Source organism: Prunus persica, chromosome G3 (genome assembly GCF_000346465.2).
Source record: "Prunus persica cultivar Lovell chromosome G3, Prunus_persica_NCBIv2, whole genome shotgun sequence".
NCBI classification, from domain to species: domain Eukaryota; kingdom Viridiplantae; phylum Streptophyta; class Magnoliopsida; order Rosales; family Rosaceae; genus Prunus; species Prunus persica.
In genome coordinates this window covers 16127620-16152354 of record NC_034011.1, presented here as the reverse complement: position 1 = coordinate 16152354, position 24735 = coordinate 16127620, and the positions used below count along the sequence as shown (strand labels likewise).

At 37.0% G+C, this 24735-nt stretch overlaps 2 protein-coding genes across 3 annotated transcripts; one reads left to right on the top strand and one right to left on the bottom strand.

Moving 5' to 3' along the window:
* On the bottom strand, positions 8323 to 9656 carry LOC109948090. Its single transcript, XM_020560006.1, has 3 exons — positions 9054 to 9656; positions 8781 to 8918; positions 8323 to 8727 (listed from the first exon to the last, which is right to left on the bottom strand). Exons 1-3 carry the CDS (start codon positions 9654 to 9656, stop codon positions 8323 to 8325), a joined length of 1146 nt encoding a protein of 381 aa, XP_020415595.1.
* LOC18784109 (protein TONSOKU) lies at positions 11351 to 23655 on the top strand. 2 transcript variants are annotated; one of them, XM_020561018.1, is made up of 21 exons: positions 11351 to 11999; positions 12650 to 13447; positions 13621 to 13797; positions 14072 to 14163; positions 15245 to 15343; positions 15475 to 15733; positions 15824 to 15953; positions 16043 to 16086; positions 16177 to 16431; positions 16555 to 16702; positions 17362 to 17478; positions 18682 to 18782; positions 18915 to 19038; positions 19210 to 19322; positions 20452 to 20563; positions 20736 to 20840; positions 20933 to 20999; positions 21099 to 21219; positions 21324 to 21497; positions 22716 to 22833; positions 22922 to 23415. In XM_020561018.1, the coding sequence occupies exons 1-21, from the start codon at positions 11727 to 11729 to the stop codon at positions 23350 to 23352; spliced, it is 3858 nt and encodes a 1285-aa protein (XP_020416607.1). In that variant the 5' UTR covers positions 11351 to 11726; the 3' UTR covers positions 23353 to 23415. The 2 variants fall into 2 exon arrangements, with proteins under 2 accessions (XP_020416607.1, XP_020416606.1); XM_020561017.1 differs by having other exon boundaries at positions 15475 to 15953; positions 22922 to 23655.

The window sequence follows — 24735 nt, the reverse complement described above, 5'->3', positions numbered from 1 at the left end:
GATAATATGAAAGGGTCCCACTGGGTTGCAATCGAAATTGATTTCGTCAGACATACTGCAACTGTGTATGACTCCTACGTTGCTTTTACCAAAACTTCGAAGCTGGTTACACTTATGCACCCTATTAGCGATACGCTGGCACAAGTGCTGTACAATATGCACTTTTATGAAGATTCTGAGGTTGAAGAGGTTAAGCAAAAGGGGCTGAAGATGTCGAGGTTTACGCCATTCTCAGTTTGCAGCATTGCAGATGTGCCACAACAACGAGATGGGTAAGCTTTGTGAATTTAGTGTAGTTTATCCAAATTTTGCATAACTGCAGTTCTAATTTCCCAACTTATTGGCCTGACAGTACGTCTTGTGGAATCATGACCGTAAAATTCATCGAGCATCTCAGTGCTAGGATTTCATTGGATAAAGTTGACCTTTTGAAGATCAAATATTACCGACTGAAGCTTGCAATAGAGGGTTTAAGGGGGGAGGCATATTTATGAGGTAAATGTCTTATTATCTGTGAATTGAGTTCAGTCTGGACTTATGACTTGGGAATTAACTATGCTCATTAATTATGTCAGGAACTCCTTTATATAAAGATGCAGACGTAGATGTTTTGGTGGAGGTTGTTTATATGGTAATCCTCCCGTATATTGTGGTAATATTGTACAGTCTAGAAGAAGTGGCTAATTGCCTTACATGGCACACACACTATTTCGATTTTGAAGGTTAACTATTTTGTACACCTCCATATATAAATATAGTTGCTCTTTATGGAGGCTTGCCTTACATGGTATAATAGTTTGCAATTTATGGTCATTTTTGTAGCCATTGTTCACATTGTGTCTCTGTGGTTTTGTTTGCAATTTATGTGATATAGGTTTATTTCATGTCCTACACTAGGAATCTGTTAGTGGACTTAGTGAAGCACACAGCTTTCTTAAAATTTCTGAATTTAGTTTTGCCTTAGTTCCTTTTAAATAATTTCAGCAGCCATTCTACACAAAGTGCTTAGCATTATGTTGTTATTGGAATTTGGAACCTCATACTGTTTAGAAAGGGTTAAGTTATACTTTACCCACATAACCATTTCATACTACTGGGGAGTTCCTGCAAAACGCAAATGGTGCCTAAAACGCTAGCTGAAAATGCTGGGCTTAATGCAATGGAGATCATATCTTCTCTATATGCTGAACATGCATCAGGAAATACCAAAGTTGGCTTCGACTTGGAGGAAGGCAGTTGCAAAGATGTGTCAACTCCTAATATTTGTGACCTCCACATAACTAAGTAAGCTGCTCTTTGTCTTGTACCAGTTTATGCTTATATGTGAAAGTTCACAATGCGGTGAATGTTGTTATAGCTGTGATGTTTGATGCAATTTTGGTTCTGAACTTCTTATTAATTTTGGATCTAGAATTTGTTTGTAGAGGAAGCTTTTATTACTAATCCCATTTTTGGTGGTTTTCATAGCCAATTAGTTCCTGTTGCGTACATTAATGATTCATCTTATTAGTATCCTTTCTGTTGATTTTCTGTATCTAACTGTGACTTACTGGCATGAGTGTTTTGAGGATTGTGGTGCATTTTGAAGTCCATTGGCCAGCTAATAGGGCTACGAGGTTATGCATATATGATGTATACAATTTAGTTCATGATTTAGTGGTCTAACAACTACATCTTTGTGCTGAAAGCCTTTATTCAGCATGGGACCCAGTCATTCAGTTATTTTCTTTATTATATTTTCTTTGTGTAAATAATGAAGCCACATATCCACTACGAAAGGTTTGTTATCTTTCTTTTTCAGTAAATGGTTGGTTTCTAGAGGATAACAAAGTGACAGTGCCAACCTTTTTATTTGTTATTTGTTTGACAAATAGTATTGATAGTTTGCATTTAGGATTTTTACGAATTATAGCATTCGGGAATAAGTGAGGATTTCTTTGGATAACTCATAAATAGTAACTTGGAAACATCTCGACTTCAAACATTTTGGGTATTTTATGAACTTTAGATCCTTTCTGTTTGATTAATGTATTGAAATCAATATGTTTAAGTTGGCCAGGAAGTTGTTTCGTTTGAGATATAGGTATCAATCTTCTTTCTTGGGCTGTTTGTTGCAGGTTCTTTCCTCTCAAGTATGCTGTAGATGCTGTCTGCACTGTTATACGGGTAGATCAGGTAACTTGTAACTACGTATTTGTCAATGGTTTTCCTAAGTTTGAAGTACCCAAATTTGGTATGACCTACATCTTTGAGGCCAAAGCAGAACAAATGCTAAACTACATACAGTATAAAAAAAAATATTTTACAAGTCCAGGTTTTATGAATTAGTTGACTGTTCTATTTATTTATTTATTTAATTTTATACTTTTATACTTTTTGTGAATTCTTTTTCTCTATTTTTGTCAAAGTTCCCCTAACTTGGCACAAATGCATGTATGCATGTGTGTACTTAGAACACAAACTCCTTTATAACTGAAAAGAACGGTCGCAAATGTTTGTTTTTAACTTGGAAAAAGAAAATAAAATTGAAAGTTACTTTTGGGAAATGTTGAACTTTTATAATGAATATGGCTTCAGTGCAGAAGGCTTGATAGTAAATAGAAAATCTATATGCTGGGGGTTTTCTAGCTAGCTAAAAATGTGTGACAAATGATGAATCTATATGATTGCAACGTATTTAATGTTTAATACCTTCATTACAAAAAAGGTTGTTGACAGTGCTTTGACTATCTTGCAGATTATAATGGCAAAACTAGCAGGTGGCCCTAGTAAGAGAGATCAGCCTGCAGGGATGGATGATGAGTAATTTTGTGTGTATGACAATTGACTATCTTTGCTTGTATTGCTCTATGTTAAGAATCTTTTGTTCCATTTTAGTAACAATTTTGTTTAGGTTTAATACTTTTGTATATTAATTCTTTTCATCTGATCCGGACGGAAATGTTCGGTTTGGTTAGTGGAAACAATATCCCTACCCCTCGGGGCCAATTACAAGCTGAACTATCCTATTCTTTGACGTGATTGAGTTCTAGTTTTGGGAGGTCCCTCACCGTGGAATATTTTGTTGTCTGTCATGTTTTACGTGGAATAATTGTTTTGAAGATTGAGGCTGCATAACAGTTGGTACCAAAATACGAGAGCAAGGGTTTATGCCTTTTGTGTTAGCCTATGGAAACCAAGATGAAATGGAAAACGACCATGTCTAGCATAACTGATGTATAATACATCAAACCTCTTCCATTACATCCATAACCTAACCAACTTTAACCTGCCAACTGTAAATGAACAAACCCCCTATTACATTTGGAAAACAACAAATAAATCACGATTCCAAACATGAAAATAGAGACCCAAAACCATGGGTTTTTCATCTTCCCTTTTCCAGAGTTTCTTGCTTGTTCCAAGCGGTTTATTTTCCTAAGCAAGCCTGGAATTATGTGCTTCGATCTGTCACACATCTCTGGGTCAGCCCATTCCCAAAATGTACATCCATTCGTCTGCATAAACGGAAACAATGTTTTCAAACAAAGAGGGGCAACATCACAATTGGAATCCACCAAAATCCCAAATGTCAGCTCAAACTTACAGAGAAATACACTTACCCTTGCACATACTTGAAACCTCCTTCCAGAATGAGAAACCATCCATGATGTATGCGTTTTGACAACGTCCCCACAGTAGCACAGCCATGAACATACCGAACTCGCGTCTTCCATTTCCCATCGAGATCTTAAAGTCGACTCTTGAGCGTGCAAGCGAGACCTCACTGACTCAGCCGCACCGCTATGGAGGCTCCTCCTACTCATCTCCTTGTTTTGTCTGTATGAATTGTTGTTCAAGTTGTGCGATATTTAGGGTGCTTAAGAGGGTCATCTTGTATTCAATGGGTTTCACTTGCATGTGCACAATTTGGAGGGAAAACCGTGTGAGCGCACAAACATGAAACCTGGAGTTAATGGGGTGGTTTTTTATCAAAAATATCAATCCTTACAAGTGTACACATTTGAACTCTGTGGAAGGTAATTACGTTATACTTCGGAACTGAAATGAATGCATCCAAATTACATCAACTGCAGTTTTCAAACTTCCAGCATACAACAAAAAAGAAGGGCACCTCAAACGTACAGAATACAAAGGCCACCTCAAATTGGCAGAATACAAAATAACAAAATAGCCCAGCTCAAACTTACATAATACAAAATTAAAAAAGAGGTCACCTCAAACTTACATAATACAAAATTAAAAAAAAGGTCACCTCAAGCTTAAATAATACAATCTTAACAAGACGGCACCTCAAGCTTACCTAATACATATCTACAAAAGAGGCCCCCTCAAACTTACATAATACAAATTAAATAAATAAACAGTGCACCTCATACGTAGATAATACCAAAAGAGGGCACGTCATTCTTTCCACTGTACACAGTTTGTCCATAGTAGTTGACATGGTAATATTAGAAGTCATACCTTCTATCTATGGACACATTTGGAGTTGCATACCCTTCAAATGCGGCGACCGCGACCCATTAAATTCATAACCCCTCCCACAGTGATGTCCCACTTTCCTTCTGCATCCACAATTTTTGCAAACTGCCTAAATAGTTCGAAACCAGATTCCAATTATTTTTGCTTCAGCTGAGCCATTTCCTTAGATTCCTTGAATACAATAACTGCAGTGGCAGGGGCATTTTCAATTTTAGCTCGCACAACCTTTATATGTAGGAGATGCATCCGGGCGTGATAACGCGCCCGAATTGTGCGATTTTTTATGACACCCCACCTAGCTTGGCCCTCCTTAATTTTTAAAACTATGTATGCATGAAGATTTTTTCAGAATATGGTATTGGCTCGACATTGCTGCAGTCCATGGACCCAGTCTTCAGTGTCTTGTGCTGCTGATTTGGCAGGTGTTTCAGTGCCCCCTCCTTCAGTAATGGCAAGGGTTGGGTTTGGTGTGAGGTTTGGGTTCATGGGCGTTGGGTATTTATTGCGGGTCGGTGTGGCCATTAGTTTGCCCAAACTGGAAGTAGTTGTGATGTGGGTGAAATTACTGAGCAAGTAGGGGGGTTTGACGGAGTAAATGTGATGGAAATGTTGGGTGGATGCAACTGGGTTACAATTAAATAGTGGGAGGTAATAATGACCAGGAGTAAATGACAGTGAGCAAGTGAGGAGAGTTATTGGCGGGAGTTGTTGGGTCCAATTTTTGGCGGGAGTTATAGGGAAACACGTTCGACTTAGGGTTTGTGTAATTGGGTATATCACTATTCTTTACCATTTGTTGGTGTTTGTTGTATGGGACCCTTGTTCTATTTGCAATTTATTCCTTTTGTCTTTAAACACAAATTTCCCTCCTGTAGCAAAAGTACAAAATGTCCCAAATTTATGAGTACGGTAATTTGACAATGTACCAATGCAGACGTTTACAAAAATGGACCATGAAATTATTTATGTTTCCAATTTCCTTTTTGCTGTCTTCCAAATTCCTTTAAATGAGTTCCATTTTTTAATATATGGGTAAATTCCTAATTGTGATTTTTGATATTTGCAAATCTATTTAGGTGTTTTCTGCCCACTTTACGTTTTCTTCGCCTTGAAATTTTGGTCGGGACTGTATATGCTTGTTTTGGTGTTATTCATTTTTGTCATATGGACTTTCCCATTCTCGTTATTTGTAGGGAATACTTAGTAATTTATAAACAATTCTGTAGATTTCGTAAATTGAGAATTAGGGAACTTACTAGTAAGCTATTATTCCTATGTGAGGACCTTGAATATTAATATAGTATACAGTTTTTTATTAAGGTTTTGTTTAATTTGTGTATTCACAGTTGTTTAGGTGTGTATATTTGTACGGCCGATTATTCCAACGTTGACATACCTTTATTCATATTTAGTCCGGCTGTAATGGGCATATTACAATACTCTCACTGACGGAGAGGAGTAATGGGTGCAGACTGACCTGTAATATACTATTTGAAGTAAATATAAAACAGACAACTCTTCTCTCAGGTTAGGGTCTAACTTACTCGTTCAATTCCATATAAAACAGAGTACTTCATATATGTCAGACAGCAAAGCTGTACAAAAGCTCAACCTATTGTTGGTTACGAAATAAAAACTGCAGACTGAACCTAACGTGAACTGTTTGCAGGGTGCATGTATGCATTTTCCCCATCCATAGTTGAAGATGTCAGACGTAATCCCTCCAAACAACCATGTCAATTACCTGGGAGACCAGCCATGGCATGTCCCTTTCCCATCTCCACCTGGGACTCCAGATAATGATCCCACGTCATCTGAAAGTGAGACTGACAACAATGATCCGCTAGACAAAATAGCTGAAGTGAAGCATCACCTCCAATATTTGTGTACAGCTATGGATTGGTGGGAAACGAAATGTGATATTCATGGCCAGGTGATGGGAAACTTGACGAACAAGCTGAACAAAGCATATGTTGGAGAAGTGAAGCAAACAATGAAAGCAAAAAGTCGGAGCGCAAAGTTAGACTCGTTGAAGTTAAAATTGGAAGAAACAAAGAAAGATGTTGTCCACAAATTCACTGAATCTGAAGAATTTAACCGTGAAATGGTTGAATGTTTTAACAATAGGTTCGAGATGTTCCGAGATTATGCTTCTGTCGTCTCACCAGACTACAATTGGAGCGAAATAGATGTTGTTGGTGTTTGGGAGGTGCTGAATAGGTGTGGCCAGGGAATGGCTGATCATGCATGCAGCGAGGAAGAAGACAAAGGACATGGATCTATTGATGGACCTGTAATCATTTGGATTTTGGTAGGGTTTGTGTAGCTGGGTCAGGGTAAGTACGGGTTCGAAACATTTTGTGGACACGGAATGGCTTTTGTATGAATGTGATGCCTTGTTTACGCCTTCCTCTTATTCTCACCGTTGAGTGGCAAATTAGTAAGTTTGTACATATTTGAAGTGCTGTGAAGTGGATGTGTGCTTATTGTACGTTTATTACCCTCATATTGAAAGCGTTAAGTATTTATACTGTGGTTATATTGTAGTTTTATTGCAGCATATTGGAATCGTAATGTACTTATATTGTGGTTTTATTGCTGCTTTATTGATTGGCACCATAAAATATAACCTCTACATCTGAGTAATGGTAAAGTTGTACTGTAGCAAATGTCGTAATTATGGAGGGTTTTGGAAAGATCGGTGGTTCTGAAGCACGAAAATATCCATGGAAATATCAGAAATATATTGATTCCAATAACAATTGGATGCAAACCACGGACACTATAAATAAATGCAAATTTGTACTAAGAACAAATACAAAGTTACGAACGGAACAATTAAATATGAAATAAATAAAAGGATTATCGACATTTAAGTAATGAAGCAACAATTTGAAGGGAAAGTTAGTAATTTCAGTACTTATAATGAACCTTCGAATTAAATAAGCAATAACATGAAATGGATTAAATAGGGAAGAAATTCATGACATTAAGTAATGAATTATTTGAGCAACAATATAGAACACTAAGTAATTAATTTTTATTTTGCAAAACAGGTTGGAAGACTTATAAATACCAGAGTCCATAGGCACTAATCATAAACCGATGACTGCCGTTGTGGTTAAGTAGCTCAGAACCTGGAAGAGGGGAAGGGTTTCATCCTCTGTGTGTGTGACTTGAAGTGAATAATTATTTTTTTTTAAAGTTCATATCGCGATAGTATCGATATGATAGATAATATCGCGATCTGTTGACCATATGTAGTCAAACACATAGGACATTTCACCTTGTATTTGCCCCACATCTGGCCCATGCATCGGCCGAATTTGTAATCAGAAAAGGTATAGTCGGGGTATCACGGTAACTGTGTAATAAAGGAATTTTAAGAACTTTAATATTTCGGATCAATTTCGAATTACATTACAGGCCCTTTAATTTTGCACTCACAATTTACATTTCAATGGCAATAACAGTACAATAACAGTACAATATAATAGCAATCTGGAAGCAATACAGCATGCTGTTTAGCAATGCAACCCAAATTATGCAAATTTAAAAGAATTCCCATTCAACATAACATGAAACCCACCACAAATAAAAGTAAAATTTACATGACCTACCAAAGCAACACATATGATATTGTCTAAGATACATTGCGCAATGAAATATTGTTTTTACAGGTGTTTTTATTGTGGCCTGCGAAACCGTACCTTGAGCACTTTTTTTTGTAATGGTGCCCTCTCTTTGAGAGGGAATTCTTATATTCTTTCGTCTGCCTGGCATGACCCTTGTCATGGGAGGCAGCACAACTCGACTTTGAACATCTTCAAGAATATCCTACATTCCGTGAGGCTGTACCGGGTAGATGCTATCCGAATAAGCATCCATCCAGGTTTTCTGACTGTAATACCGAGAAGCCTTCGAGTATACATTTACTTTCAAGAAGCGGCAAATTGTAACTACATGCTTGCAAGGTAGCTGCTCAAGCTTAAACTTTCTACAACTGTTGTTCGTAATATCTACGAGGCCGTCCATATCACCGTCCAAAACATTAAACTGTGTGTAATTTACTTTAACGACATTCATCCTTGCAGCATCCTCCAACCTATTCCTCAACTTCTTCTCTCCAAAATTGGGGCACAATGTTGTTGTGCAATTCAAAGCCAACTCATGACGTTCGGTGAACCATTTCACAAGGAGATTAATAATTTCCCCTATCAAATGAACCAGTGGCAGTGCATCCTTGCAAACATAAGGACTAAGTTGATTGACTCCGCAATATTTGTTGTCATTACATTGTAGCGGCGTCCATCCATGTGAGCTCTAGACCACTTATATAACCCTGGCTCTTCAAGATATTGAGCAACATGTTCCTTTCGCTTGATCTTGCGAAAATGACAATCAAATTCAGCAATGGAATAAGATTTCGCAACCTGCTCAAAGTGCATAAGTATTTGATCACGTTTTTTCAACTTACAAGTGCCTTTCATGTTCCCCTTCATATGATAAAAGCATATGCCATGTTGCGCAGTTGGAAAAACTTTGTTCCACACATTTTCTATGCTAACATTGCGATCAGATATAATAACAAGATTGGGACACTCACTAATGGCTTCATGAAGTTTAGTGAAAAACCAATGCCATGATGCATCTGTCTTCAAATCCCCGATCCCAAAAGCAAGAGGAAATATATTTCGATTACCATCGAATGCATTTTCTACAAACATAACACCCTTGTACTTGGATTTTAAATGAGTGGCATCCACGGCTATCACTGGGCGCATGGAAGAATGAAACCCTCTAATACATGCGCCAACCGCCATAAATAAATATACAAAGTGATTGTTCTCATCAGTTTGGATGTGTGTTTTTGTGCCGGGATTCATACGCTCCAATTCATAGCAATAAGCTGGAAGGATATAATATGCCTCCTCTGTTGATCCTCTAATGGACAATAGAGCTAACTCCCTTGCTTTCCAAGCTTTCGAATAATGGATGGTGAAACCAAAGTTGTGTTTCACATCTCTCATAATGTCATTTGGTGTGTATATTATCCCAGAATCCTTAAACTTCCTTTTAAATGAAGCCACAAGTGCTACGGTTGCTTGACGATGCTCGTCACTTACGAACCTCAAATCACATTCATGGACAGTTGTACATCTCACAATCATGAAGCTGTATTCTCCAATTCTCGATGCTCGGACCCGCCATGGGCATGGATGTTGACAACAAACGACAAGCAACTCTTAGTGCAAGAGAATTGCACCTTAAATTCAAAGTGGCCTCTTAATGCCGTCAACCGTAACTCCGTCAACAATGCTTTTGTACTAGAGAAAATTTGCCCAACTGTAATTTTCGGATTCCAATCACTTCGCGAAAACCCGTTGTCCAAATATGCTTCTCCATCATTTACACCGACTTCTTTGTACCGGTTCTGTTCACCCATTTGACTCCAATAATGTTCACGAGTGGGTTCAGATTCTCCTCCTAAATGCATTACTGGCAATTGGGCAAATGTGTTCAAGCAGTCCAAAATAGGAGGGGTAGAGTACATTGACACTTCATTTCTTTCAGTACCATTATCACCACCATGCATCTCCTCCACCTCGCTAAAATCAATCATATCCATAAAATCTGTCCCTACTTCACCTCCCACATCAGTGACATTTGTATTATTCCAAGTTACTTCATTGCTTTCAACAATGGCAACTGAAGAACTACCCATCTGACTACTATCTGTCGTGATATGCGTACTATCAACTACATCATTTTTCAGTCCTTTATCTTCTATACTCACGAGTAAGGGAGCTAGTTTTGAAGGTGTTACCTCAGAATTGTACTTCATAAAAAAAATTGACATCATCATCGTCCTCAATCTTTATGTGCTTCCACTCATTCGAGGCCACCAAAACTGAGAACTTTAAGCAAACCTTGTCTTTCCTGTTGTTTGTATTACCAATCTGATACACACGGTCCAACAGTTTAGCAAATTTGATGGTCCGTGGAACTATTAAGCCTTTTGAGTCACCCCCTTCGTATTTGCACATCTTCTTCGAGGTGACCTATTTTTCATTGTAGCACACAAGAATAACAATTGTCTCCATTTCTGACCATGACAAAATAACATTTCATTAACACAATATAACCACAATAACAAACAATACAATGGCAATATAACAGCAATATAATGGTAATATAATAGCAATATAACAGTAATACGACAGTAAAATAGCAGGAACACAACAGCAGTACACCACTAACACATCAGAATCACACTATACAAATCTACTACATCAAATGGAAAATCCCAAGTTTCAAGATTCACATATCCAGACCAATATAAATGCAATTGGTACAAACCCAGATGAATGAGCATGAATATTCAACAAAACTTAACCCAAAGTAACTAAAGCCAAAACGAATTTAACACAAACCCAAACAATCAAAATATAACTCATTTCACATAATCCTATTGATATTACGAAAATAACCATCAACACTACCTTTTCGAGGTCGGCAATCCACTAGAGCTTCAAGGTTGCAAGCAGTTATTCAGAAGACATACCTAACATATGGGGTCAAGGGAGGGGTTCGCGATTCCAAACAGAGAGCAAGAGAGCGAATAGGGGGAGAAAGAGATAGAACGAAGCTAGAGAGAGAAAGAGTTGCACTAGAGAAAGAGAGCAAAGAGAGAGACAGAGAGTTGGGCTAGAGAGAGAGAGAGAGCCAAGACAGACACAGAGAGCTGCGATAGACAGATACCAAAGAGAAAGAGAGTTGTGCCAGAGAGAGAGAGAGAGCTGAGTGAGCTAAGAGAGAACAAAATTTTTGAACATGTGAAAAATTAGCAATAAGTGGACAATAATTATATATTTATAAGTGATAGTTGTAAAAAAAATTGGGAAGGGGTGGTATTTTGACAAAAAATTATGAAAAGGGTGGTATTTTGCGCTATTTCCCTAAAATTAAATAAAGTAACAAAAAAAAAATTGCATATAAACAAAATTACTTCTTAAAAAATGGAAACTCTAAATGGGTCACTATCCACCATTTTAAGAGCCCATTAGGGACTATGGTTGGGCTTGCCCTAACAAGCTGCCCGCCCCACACAGAAGACGTTTTGGCGGGAGTTGAGCCTCAACCTCCAAATTTCCAATTCCAAAAGCCCTTCCCAAACCCCAGAAACCTCAAATGCACTCCGATCTCTGAATCTCAGACAATTTGGAGAGTGAGAGAGAGAAATGGCTCGGGAGGAAGCGCAGCTGAGCGCGGCCAAGAAGTCGTATCGAAACGCTAAGGCTACGGGGAACCACGAGGAGGAGGCTCGGTGGGCGAATGTGATCGGTGACATGTTGAAGAAGAAAGGGGAATACGTGGAGGCCCTCAAGTGGCTGCGTATCGACTACGACGTCTCCATCAAGTACTTGCCCCAAAAACATTGCCTACCCACTTGCCAGTCACTCGGTGAGCTCTATCTTCGCCTTGAGTTTTACAAAGATGCTCTTCTGTATCAGGTATTTTGTCGATTTGGGTTTGTTTCGTTTAAATGTTTTTTTATGAATTTTTTGTCGGATTTCTATGTTTTTATTTTTCGGGTTTAAGAATATCAAATATTGGAAGTTGGTTAGTTGTGATTGTTTGATTGCTTGATTGCTGAGAAATTTGGGGAAAATGAAAACAAAACGAGGGATTTGGGTGAGATTATAACCAACTTATTATATTAATAAGAAGGGTTGAGCTGAGTGGAGGGGTTTTGTTTTCTGTGGGATCTGTAAAGGAAGTAGTAGACTTGAACTTCAGCATCTGTTTGGTTGTTGAGAATGTGCCTGAAAGTGAAGCGGGTGAAGAACTTTGAGTAAGTAGGGCTTAATATGTTGGGCGCACATTCAATTGTTTGAATTCTTGAATTGATCACATTAAATAAAAGGCCAGGTTAATCCCTACATTGACTACTTTCAAGTTTCTAGTCCGTTGCAAAGTTTTAGCAAACACCCATTGAGATATCAACTGGTTCTACCTTTCGGTAGCCTTAATATTAGGTGAATAAATTATTTGACATCTCTTATTCTGTAGAGAGATTTATCGAGAAATCATATAGTTTTGGATGTATGAGTGCTACTTTTGAGAACCAAAATTGAGTCTTTACCTGCTGTCTCTGTTGCAGAAAAAACATTTAGAGCTCGCTGAGGATGCCAATAATCTCATTGAGCAGCAAAGGGCCAACACACAACTAGGTCGTACCTACCATGAAATGTTTTTAAGGTCTGATGATGACCATTATTCGGTTCAGAATGCCAAAAAGTATTTCAAGTCTGCTATGAAGCTTGCACAGATTATCAAGGAGAATCCACCTACTAAGAATTGTTCTTTCCTCAAGGAATATATTGATGCGCATAACAATATAGGAATGCTTGAGTTTGACCTTGATAATCTGGAAGAGGCTCGAAAAATCTTAACTAAAGGATTGGAGATTTGCGACGAAGAAGAGGTAATGGCAGACGATGATGGGCGCAGCAGGCTCCATCACAACCTTGGAAATGTTTACATGGAGCTAAGGATGTGGGATAATGCTCGGGAACACATTGAGAAGGACATTATGATATGTAAAAGAATTGGCCATTGCCAAGGGGAGGCAAAGGGCTACATCAATCTTGGTGAATTGCATTACCGTATTCAGAAGTATGAGGAAGCACTCCTTTGCTACCAAAAAGCACGTGAACTGGCAAAATCAATGGAAGATGAGGATGCTTTACTCAGGCAAATTGATCAAAATATTGAAATTGTAAATGAAGCCATTAAAGTAATGGATGGGCTGAAGAAAGAAGAGCAGAATCTCAAAAAACTAACAAGAGACATGGCCATTACAAGAGGCACACCGCGTGAGAGGAAGTGTCTGCTGCAGCAAAATGCTTCTCTTGATTGCCTCATCGAGAAATCAAGGACAATCTTTGCCTGGCTGAAGGTACATACTTGGCTCAATGTGTTTTGTCTGCCTTTCTAACTTTTTTTAAAATGTATGTTTCTCTTCATAAGGAACAACGCTCCATCTTGTTGAGTTAGTCTCTTATTTTTCTGTTATTCTTGTTATGCTATTAAAAACTTTTCCTGTCATTTTTGAAAAATTTCATATTTCAGCTCCTTGAATTTGCGAAAAGGAAGAAGATAATAGCGAGTGAGCTTTGTGACCAAGAAAAGCTGAGTGATTCTCTTTTGGTTATTGGAGAATCATACCAGAAGCTAAGAAAGTTCAAGAAAGCCCTTAAGTGGTACATGAAGAGTTGGGAAATATACAAGTCAATTGGTAATTTGGAGGTAAGTTGGTGTAGTTGGCCTTTTTTCTATAACATTATACAGTATGATGTGTAATTTAGTGTCCTTGACAGAGAAGTAACTTGGACATAAAACATGCTTAAATTAATTGTTAGTAGACTTTGGTAAGCTTGATGCATGCTATATCATCTAACTAGAGATCGAGGTGGTCCTGCTGGGCAACATTGGGATTTCATTAATGTATATTGATTGTGTTAATGGTTGTACTGTACTTCTGTTGTTTGATAGATGCTGACTCAGAATTGTTAATGCGTAGGGGCAAGCATTAACAAAAATTAATGTAGGTGATGTTTTGGACAGTGATAATAATTGGGAAGGAGCACTAGATGCATTTGAAGAGAGTTACAGGTATGTTTTTTTCTAGTGGACATTTCTTTTTGGAATTCAAAGATCATAAAGAAGCTTTTTAATCACCATGGATTCTCTAAGGTGTCTGCATTCATGCTGAGCACAAAAATCGTCCTGGATGATTGCATATAAAATTGTGAAATACAAACATTTGATATCAAAAATATCTGTGAGCATGTGGCTCACATAGCTTTAATATGCTGTTTATTTATTTTTCTTTGGCATCGCATAGTTTTCAGTTGTTATAACAAATTATACAAACTGTGAGTTCACATGAAAAAGGAGTTGTAGTTTTTGTTGTAGGGTGCGGAGAGTATTTATATTCAACATGTGAAAAATAAATCTTGAGAATAAGATGAAGATCATCTTTCATAAATCATGAATACAGTACATAGGTGTTTAAATAGAACACCAATACATCAATTGTCCTAATTATTTTCTAGAATCAACTTTTTTTGAACTGTACATCTGTAGTAGCTTCCAAACCAGAACCAACTTGGTTTTCACATGCACAATAGAGTCAATGCAAGAGTGTGAGAGTTAAGAACTGCATTCCTAGGCACTATATTTTCACATTGAGTAAATTTATCATAAAGAGAATTAAAGATAGTGCATAGTTTGATGCCCATTTTATTTCTATTCATTTTTCCTCTATCCATTTGTTAAAACTGCTGCTTTTATTTATTAACATCATCATTGCAATTCACATTGTTTTTGAAATGTTGCTATGATGTTCAGATATTTAATAATCATTTTGTTCATCTGAAATACAAAAGAAAATGAATCTAAATTTAGTCTTGAGAGAGGATATATATATTACGTAGATTATGGCTTTAATTCCGTCTGTATGGAGATTCATTTTGAGGACTTGTGAAAGATTCATGTAGCCAACCCCATATTTTGGATAGAGTTGTGTTTGTTTTCCTCAAAAGAGCTATTAGTAACTATTCTAACTCAAAAGATACCCTAGAATATAGTCAATTGATTTGCCTATAAATGCATAAACTTTCTTTTCTGACCCAAAAATAAATTTTCTTGATTTCAAGGGTTATGTTGAATTCATACTGTATTGTCTTTGCAGGCTTGCGGTTGAGGCGAACCTTCCTTCTGTACAACTTATGGCGCTAGAGAATATGCACTACAGCCACATGATAAGATTTGACAATGTTGAAGAGGCCAGGTAATTCCTGCAAGTCCCCCACCGCTCTCGATGCAATGGAAAGTAATGACCAAACGGTTAATAATAGGTTGTATCATTATTTTTATAAAATTTTCAATAAGTTATTTTAAAAGGTGGATACCTCTGTGTAGGAGATTGCAGCATCGAATCGACAAATTGAAGCAATCAAAATATAAAGATCTTCAAACAAAAAATGTGGCAGAGGATCACTGCTCTGAATCTGATACAGAAGGGAGTGGTCATCTGTCAGATAATATGTGCAATGTATGTGGTTCATCAGAGATAAGAAAATGCAATTCTAGCAAATCACAATCTTTAGCCAGTGTGGAAGAGTTAAACGATGAGGAACCTATAATTTCTCTTATCTCTTCGACCAAAGCTTTACCCAAGGTGAAATCCGCTCATTTAGGAAAACAAAATATTACAACTGAGACAAATGTTTCACAAAAAAGTTTGTCTGAACCAAACACCAATGAGCAGACAGTCGTTGGCCGTAAACGTGTTCGTTTAGTCCTTTCTGATGATGAAGATGAAATGTATGATGAGGTACAATGCTCAAAAAGCTGGTCTAAGAAACTCCCATTAGAAGATGTTGCTACATCTGATGAATGTAAGTCTTAACCATTGACTAATTTGATCTACATATTTTAACCACAGTGAAGAGCCATAAAATCTAATGTTTTTCTTGTCTGGTTGCAGTGAAGATTAAAAGAAATACAGCCAGCCCTGCTCGTAAATTTCAGGTAGGGGCTCGTCTTGGATCGATTGTGATGAATAATCTCACCCTTGTGTTGTAGTTGGTTTTTAAGTGCTTAACCCTTTGGGTTTTGCAGGATGTCTCAGCCTATACCTCAAATCGTACCACAAGGTCTTGCAATCCTGTTAATATCGAACAAAGCTCTAGTTCATGCAAATCCAGGACTCTTAATGTGGTCACTCAAAATGGCAGAGGTTTTAGAGCTTCAAGCTCCGAAGAAGGTTCCATTGCTGCTAGTGGCTCTAAATGTGATATCATTTTCCCTGAAAATCTAGTTAATAAGAATCACGGTGCCCATCTTATTTTTCTTACCTCTGATGATGAAAACAATGTGAGTGCTAGCCAATTTACTTGTAGGCAGATGGTTCTATCTGGTTGCATATGACTCTGCACTGTGCTGTTGTCACTTTTACAGTTTTAATATTTACTAAATTGTGGTCTTTTGTAATTGCAGCAATGCATTACAGTCAAGATTGACAAAGACCTAATACGTTTGGATAATGGCTCATTTATGGATTCTGATAAGTTAAGCATTGAGTCTGTCAAGGTTGAACTGGCGTGCTTATACTACTTGCGACTTCCAATGGAAAGAAGATCAGAAGGTAGGCATTCATTGAATTTAGTATGTTTGAAGTTGCTGATAGTTGTGGCACTAAAACCTTGACATATAACTTATAAGTGATTCACTGCTGCAGAACAGACTGGGTTCAATTAATAGTTGCAATCAAGATGTTATTGCATACAAAGATTTTGTTATTTTTTATATTCTTTAACAGAAAGTAAGAAAACATTGGAATGGTCCTTTCAACATTTTCCCTATCCTCCAAGATGAAAACTAGGTGGATGGGCATATATATGAACACTAGTGTGTTTGAAATAAGTTTGCAGGATGGCATAGATATTGTGGCACATATGGGGGAACTATAGTAACCTTGTTGAAATAATCGTGCTAAAGATGATGATTTCACAATTAAAGAGTAGGGCACAGTCTCAGTCATGCATCACAAATTCTGGCCAAGTGGCTCACACATTGCTAAGCTTACCTCTGTGCTACTTCAGTTGATTGCATGTGTCTAAAACGATGCTCATGTAAATTCCAAAACTTCTCTAGATTGCATCCTTAAGCGTTTTGGTACCATTGGGTTTAGATTGATATATAAATATATATGTACATCAATCTATCTATCTATCTAGTGTTAAAGTATCTGTTTCCTCCAAAACAACTTGTGATCATACTAACACTTGGATTGTGCATTGTTAGGGCTACTTCCAATAATACAGAATATAAAATGTGGTGAAAGTGTCATACAATCCGTGGAAACATTTCAAAAGCTTAAGCAGGATATGGGGAAAGTCTTGGTTGAAGCTTTCATTGATGGTATGTGTTTCAACAGTTTGAAGCTTATTTCATATGTCCTCATCTTTATTTATATGATTTATAAAAACCTGTTAACAACTATTTGTAATTGTTATCAACAAACTAATCCTTATTTTGAATTATGTTCATAAATATATCTGGTTGATTTTCTTTTCCTGGGATTTTCTTGTGGGGTTGGGTGGATTTTGTTGAGATGTTATATTTTATATTTTGATTAAATATATCTTCCTAACAAGTAATTTGTAGAGTATGAGGACTTTTTACTAACAAAAAAGAGAGAAGTTAAAGTACTTTTTGGTGCTGTTTCCACCGATTTTGTCAATTAGTCTTGGGTATGGGATCCTCTAACTTTAACATGGCATTAACGCAGATAATTTATCTGCTAAGTCCAATATGCCCACACATGCTCCACCTCATGTGTTTGGCTTAGGTCTGGCCACACATGAGGTTACGTTCTGAGGTTATACAAATCCCCCATCAAATCCTCTAAGCCTTGCATCTCAATACATAAAATTTTGGGCCTCTCTTCCCCTTGCCATTTGGTTTTGAATTGGATGCTCCAACTATTACAAGTTGCCTTGCTTGCATCTGTTGTAGATGGTTAGCTCCGTGAGAATTTTTTAGTGTTTGAATAGTCAATCTTAAAAGGTATATATGATTGATTCATCATAAACAGTTCTGAAGAAAACTGTCTTCCCAATTGCAATAGTTGCTGTGAAGACCTTGTGTAACTATAACTAAATTAACAGAAAAGTTTAATAATCTGCTTGATGGGATTTGTCATATTGGGAAATTACTGCTTCGAGGAGGTCAATATGATCTGTTTAAAATACTGAAGAAATCAGATGCTTTAATTTAAAGTCTTTTCTTAATCTCTTTGTCTCTGGAAACTTTTCAAACTGATGTTGGATGTAAAGAGAATTCGTCCAATACAAGTATTTGGAGCTGAGGTAGATTTCTGAACTCTTGGTAGCCTTATATTGTTGAGCATACATATGATGATGTAGATTACTGAGTATTTTTTAGTCAGCCCACAAATGGAGCTGACGGGCTTCTCTTGTTAATCACTTCAATGTAGTTGGTTTTCCTTTATATTTCCCCTTCAACTTTCTGCTAGCAATAACATAAGATTCTTATTAAATGGATTATATCCAATTTCTTTTTCTTCCTTTTTGTTAAAATCCAACTTTGCATGTTGCACAGGATGGGTCCAAAAGCGTTTGATAAAACTGTACACTGATTGCTGCTACAAGTTATCTGAGACACCTAATATGAAATTGCTTAAGAAACTGTATGATCTGGAGGTAAGACTGGAGGCAATCTAGGGAGGACATCTTTGTTCTGTATTCCACAACCTATTGTAGGATGATTATAACATATTCTCTCATTGAGGCTTGAATATATCTTCTGATTTTGGTTCTTTTTTTGTCTACCAGTTTTCAGATGATGAAGTTACTGTGTCTGAATGTGAATTGCAAGATTTATCAATAGCTCCATTGTTGAATGCCCTGTATGCCCACAAAACATTTGCAATGCTGGACCTTTCTCACAATTTGTTAGGTAATTTTTTATTGACATTTTCAAGTGTTGCTTCTGGACTAGAAAGTGTGTTAGCCTTTCTCTTTGATATGCTACTACTAGACTGAACCCTCTTTAGTTCTTGCCTATATAAAAAATTAGTCCAGGAAATTTTGGGTAGTGTTAACTGTTTATTGGCTCGGTATTACCCAGGAAATGGTACAATGGAGAAACTGCAGCATGTTCTCACATCATCAGGCCAAAATTATGGTGGGTTAACGTTGGATTTGCACAGCAACCTATTTGGTCCAACTTCTTTGTTTCAGGTTTGTAACCAACTTAGCAAGAATTTTCATGTTAAAGCTTAAGTTGAGTTTTTTTGGAAGATTTACCCTACATGTTTTTCCCAAGTAGGGTTCTCTCGCTTTTGTTTGATGCTACAAGGATTTATTGTGCATTAATGGAGATAAGTGGGTTAAACTTGACTTTGCATTTCTAATATCCTGTGAGGTGGAACAAAAGTATTACCTTTTCTTTTTTGGCCTGAACAACAATAGTACTACTAGACCTCACGGTAAATGTTAGAACATAGGAAATTTACAGTGTTATGTTTTTTAGATTAATGGTATCAAAGCAGGAGATCTTGAGTTCATCTCTTTGTAATGATAACCTCCTAAACTCCTAAATTCCTTTTGGTAGGGAGAGGCAGACATGTAGAAGGAGTATTAGAATGTAAATTATTACCCTACATCCTAAGTTGTGAAAAATGGTAAACCAATAAATTTCTCTGGAACTAGTTAATGACTGAAACTTCCTCTATCATATTGAGAAAGCTAGAACCACTTCTAGGGTGTCCCACTCTTTCTTTAAAGTTTCTTAATTAAAAGTTGTACATATGAACTATTATTTTTGGCATTTTAAAATTTTCCAAGTCAGTGCCCACTTTTTCAAATAAACCCTTTCTACGTAATATTCTATCTAATTACTAGTTATCTGGGACAATTGACGAAGAAACCCGTAAGATTAATAAAAATTGCACACATATTTGGTGCATGTGAAGGAGCCATGTAACTGTAAGTATTTCAAGATGCCAGTTTGATGTTGAGGCCATCAGTTTTAGTAGCCTACTGGTTCTTTCATGTCTGAACTTTCCAGAGGAGGAGGTACTTGTTCAAGTCCAGCCTATGTAATTTGAGGAACTAGAGAGGGGCATGCTAACCCCCATTATCTTTCCTATTGTCTCTATTGATTGAAAATTTAGAAGAAAAAAAGAAGATAATTCTCACGATATCAAGGTATTTGTGAACATGGATTTTGTAGTTTTATATTTAATGATGATAAATTGTAGTCATGAGTAGCATATTAAATTTGTTGTTTGCAGGGCAACAGTAGGGCCTTTCTGTATGTATAATAAGCTCACTATAAGTATATAACCATTAGTGTGTCAATCTGTAGATTTGTGAATGCCCTTTGCTATTTTCTCGATTGGAAGTGCTCAATATCTCAGGAAACCGTCTCACTGATGCATGTGCCTCTTACCTTTCAACTATCTTGGAAAATTGCAAGGGTAAAGTGCTTTCCTTGAAGCTCAACTATTTAGAATTTTGGTTGCTGTTTCGTATCTATTATTAGTAGCATATGTGCTTCTTGCTAAATTTAATTCTTTTAACACAATTTGTTCAAAATAAGGCTTAAACGTCTCCATGTTTCTACTCTACTTATGTGGTATTCACTTGTAGCTCTTTGCAGCTTGAGTATAGAGCGGTGTTCTATCACATCTAGAACAATTCAGAAGGTTTCTGATGCATTGAATGCTTCTTCTGTGCTCGAGCAACTTTGTATAGGTACGCTTGACTTATTGTATTGGCAATCAGTATTATTCCCTGGACTCTTTATTTTCATTTAATACGTTTTCTCAATTCCTCTCCTTCCACAGGACATAACAACCCAATTTCTGGAAGTACCATCACTGATTTACTTTCCAAGCTTGGCACTCTGAAAAGGTTTAGATTGAATTAAGTAGTCACTCTTTCCTTTTGAAAGCATAGGTAACAGATATCCACTGACTGGTCTAAATATACAAATTACTTTTTCTAATGTAGATTTTCAAAATTAAATCTGAATGGTTTGAAGCTAAGCAAGTCTGTAGTTGATAGCCTTTGCCAGCTTGCTGCAACCTTGCCCTTCTCAGTATTAAGTCTTGGAGAAACTGGTATTGGAATTGTGAGTGCTCTCATTTTTCATAACTTACTGTTGTTGGACTTAATTCACTAGTCATATTCTCCTGTTCTTTTCTTTCAATTATTTATTTATTTATTGTTTTGCAGGATGGGGCGTTAAGATTAACTGAGTCATTGTTCAATGGAACTGCAGAGTTTCTAAAATTTGACTTATCATATTGTGGTGTGACATCTAATTATGTTCTCAAACTAAGCACTGTTTCTTCTATGATTTGTGGCATTCTTGAGCTGAACCTTTCCGGAAATCCTATTATGCAGGAGGTTTGTTCTTTTAACTCGGGATTTTGCTAATAGTTAAACTTGTTATGCTTGTCTTTTTGCAATGCTATACCATTAAGCTCTTTCTGCCAGCTACGATGTCTGAAAATGGCAGTAGTATGATGAGTATAAGAGATGACCATCTTAATCAATAACAGTAAAAGATGACTCTGTTTTACAGCTTGAATACCAAACAGTTTGAGTCTATAAGATGTTTGTATTTAACTTGTCTCAGTCTAAAACTGATCTAAATCGTTCAAATTTAAAATTACATGTAAATATGTAGCCCTGATATTCCTGAGGTTGTTTAGTTGAACCTCAATGAGATTATTTTGTCATTAACCCTCTCCTAGCCCAGTGGTGTCAGGTTCAAACCTCCATGGCACCTTGGTAGTTTGTGTGTGAGAAATCCCCCTTCCCTTGTAGTTTAGACTATCGCTCGTTTTTAATACATTGTTGGCTAATGGCACCATCTATACATTTGCTTGGTCCTTCCACTTTGCTTGTGTCACTTTTGGCATGAAATGCATTCCTCACCATGTATTCATTGAGTTTCATCATACATGGCCAAATCCTTCTAATCGGCTTTATCTAATATCATTCATAGATGGGACATCTTTACCTTCAGAGCAGTTTCCTTTCCACTTTTCCCTGTAATCATCTATCTTGATAGTTCTAAACTACATTCCTTTTTCTCCCCTTTGATATGCCGGGAACGGTATATGGAACCCTGCAATAATTACTGAAGTTCCATTCACAGGGTTGAACTAGCAAGTTGAGGGATCTGTTTGTGATTGTACATATCTGATGTAATTTAGAACAGATTTGTTCATATCTGCATACTTGCATCTTCTGTACACTTTGTGGTTGCTTGCAGCCCTTGAAGTCTCTGGTGGTCTACCTTTGTCTTTTAGTACCACCAGTAAATTCCAGATGGAATTTGACATGGTGTTCAGTTAAATGTGAATGTAATGACTATATATATGGCTATGTCTTCAAAATTTGAATATTCAATGATAACATAATCTATCAGTCAGAAAATCCTGATTACCATTCAATGTTCCCTTCTCTCAATAGGATGCTGTCATTTGTCTTTTAGCTAATCTAAGTGCTGTGAGAGAGTTTCTGACCTTATTGAAAACAAAAATGGTAGTCCATGCTATTCTAATTATTTTAATTTCAGACTTTTGCTATACTGACCTGATCCAACCATGAACACAGGGTAGCCTTGCATTATCATCAATGCTTTTGAATTCTCAATGTTGTCTGAAACTTTTGGTCCTTCAAAAGTGCCAGCTTGGGACTGCTGGAGTTCTTCGAATAATGCAGGCATTATCAGGTTCACACCACTAAGCCCACTTCCGTTCTAAATATCAGTCCCTCCCTAGAAATGACCTTACAATTTGTTGGTTTGATGTTTTAAGCAGGTAATGGTTTTCTCGAAGAGTTGAATCTAGCTGATAATGCCAATCTTGATAGACAGAACTCTGCTCAACTGGGGTCATGCAATGCGAACACCAACTTAGATGGGCTTGAAGTTGCTGATAGTGAAGATGATGAAGTAAAAGCTGCTGCATCTGGACTTGATGACAACCACACAAGACCATGCCAAAGAAATTCCTCATCTTCTGGATGTCAGTTTATTCAAGGGCTTTCAAGTGCCATTGATATGGCAAAGAATTTACGATTACTGGACCTTAGCAATAATGGTTTCTCCACACAAGACGCAGATATACTTTATTCTTCATGGTCAAGATCAAGATTTGGTTCAGCTCAGAGGCATATAAAGGACCAGATCATCCATTTATTTGTGGAGGGAATAAAGTGTTGCGTGAAACCCTGCTGCAGAAAGGACTAGTTTTCTTGCTGCTACATCTTCATTGAGGGATTTGCAGGGAGGATTTGAGGCACATGGGAAGCTTAAGCTATTTTTATTTTATTTATATATGTATATATATTTATATTACCCTTCAATAAGCTCCAGTTCCAGCCGACTTTTCCAGTTGAGTTCCAATGAATTTTCTTAATAATATTAAAGTCTTTTAGTTTCCTACCAAACACACCCAGTCTCTTTTTTGGTTTTGTTTTTGTTTTTTGTTTTTTTTGTCTTGTGTACATGATATACAGTGGATAATCGGTCTTTTTACCGGTTGTTTTGTTTTGCCGACCGATTGATCGAACCTCGGAAGATGAAAAATGGTGTACTCACAACCGCTTTTATGGGCCCAAGTCCTCTTGCTCATGCATTTGTTTTGCATGCCGTAGAGCAAGCGTTGGCGTTGGCTTTTAAAACAAGTACTTTTATGGGTTTCCAAGCTTCGTTTACATTATCTTGATATCAAATGTGATTCCAAGACTCTAATACAAATCCTTAATAAAGAAATTCAACTTGTTGACTATATTTGGCAACTGGTACAATCTTTTAACAGGGTTTCTATAAAGCATATCTTCCGTGAAGTTAACATGGCCGCCCCAAAACTCTTGCCAAGAAAGAAAGGACATCATTTACAAATACTTGTATTCGGTTCCGTTCCGGGATGAAGTGTTACTTAAATTTAAGTTTGATTTGTACGGTTGTTAGATCCCTCGAGAATCTTCTTTCGCACTTTGTTTTCAAACCGAAGTGAAATAAAAAAAATAAAAAAAATCAAAGACTGAAATGTAGCACAATGCGATTCAAAGATATATGCCGTGCTGTATTGGAGTCGTATACCGAGCTTTATCGGGTGAGATTTCATGCCAACACAACCGCAAAACCAACACCATCTTTCCATGATATATTATCTAGTGATGGAAGCTCATATTACTTGCAGTTTGAACACCAAAAATCTGATCCCTAAACGTTAATATGGAAAGGTTATATTATATCGACTACATGAAGAAAGATTATTGTTTCGCCACAACAATGCAATATTTTCTGTTTTGACAACTTTGATCAGTTCAGCATTGTCCTGCCCTGATGATACACTTTTGTGGATCCCTTATAAGGCCAGACGTATCCATGTGAGCCATTTCTCTTAGATACAGATTTTGTTATTTGCATGTATATATGAATCCTAATTATTATAGGTTTAAGGCAATCTTTATGGGCCCCGCTTTTATGGGCCCCGCTGCTTCACTACAGCATTTCATATGAAATTTTTTTCATGTATGTGTATTGCCTATTTAGTATGATGACCAGGAGAATGAAACATAGGTTTAAGGCAATCTTTATAGGACTGCCTTGGTTGCTGTCTAGTTT

Excerpts from the sequence above, each read along its gene's own strand:
- LOC18784109 (XM_020561017.1), top strand. The coding sequence starts at position 11,727 with ATGGCTCGGGAGGAAGCGCAGCTGAGCGCGGCCAAGAAGTCGTATCGA. Across the intron at positions 19,039-19,209 it reads CCTTTCTCACAATTTGTTAG|GAAATGGTACAATGGAGAAA; the intron begins GTAATTTTTTAT and ends GGTATTACCCAG. Across the intron at positions 21,000-21,098 it reads AAGCTTGGCACTCTGAAAAG|ATTTTCAAAATTAAATCTGA; the intron begins GTTTAGATTGAA and ends TTTCTAATGTAG.
- LOC109948090 (XM_020560006.1), bottom strand. The coding sequence starts at position 9,656 with ATGATTGTGAGATGTACAACTGTCCATGAATGTGATTTGAGGTTCGTA. Across the intron at positions 8,919-9,053 it reads TTATTATATCTGATCGCAAT|GTTGCGAAATCTTATTCCAT; the intron begins GTTAGCATAGAA and ends CACTTTGAGCAG. Across the intron at positions 8,728-8,780 it reads TGGATGGACGCCGCTACAAT|GATGCACTGCCACTGGTTCA; the intron begins GTAATGACAACA and ends TATGTTTGCAAG.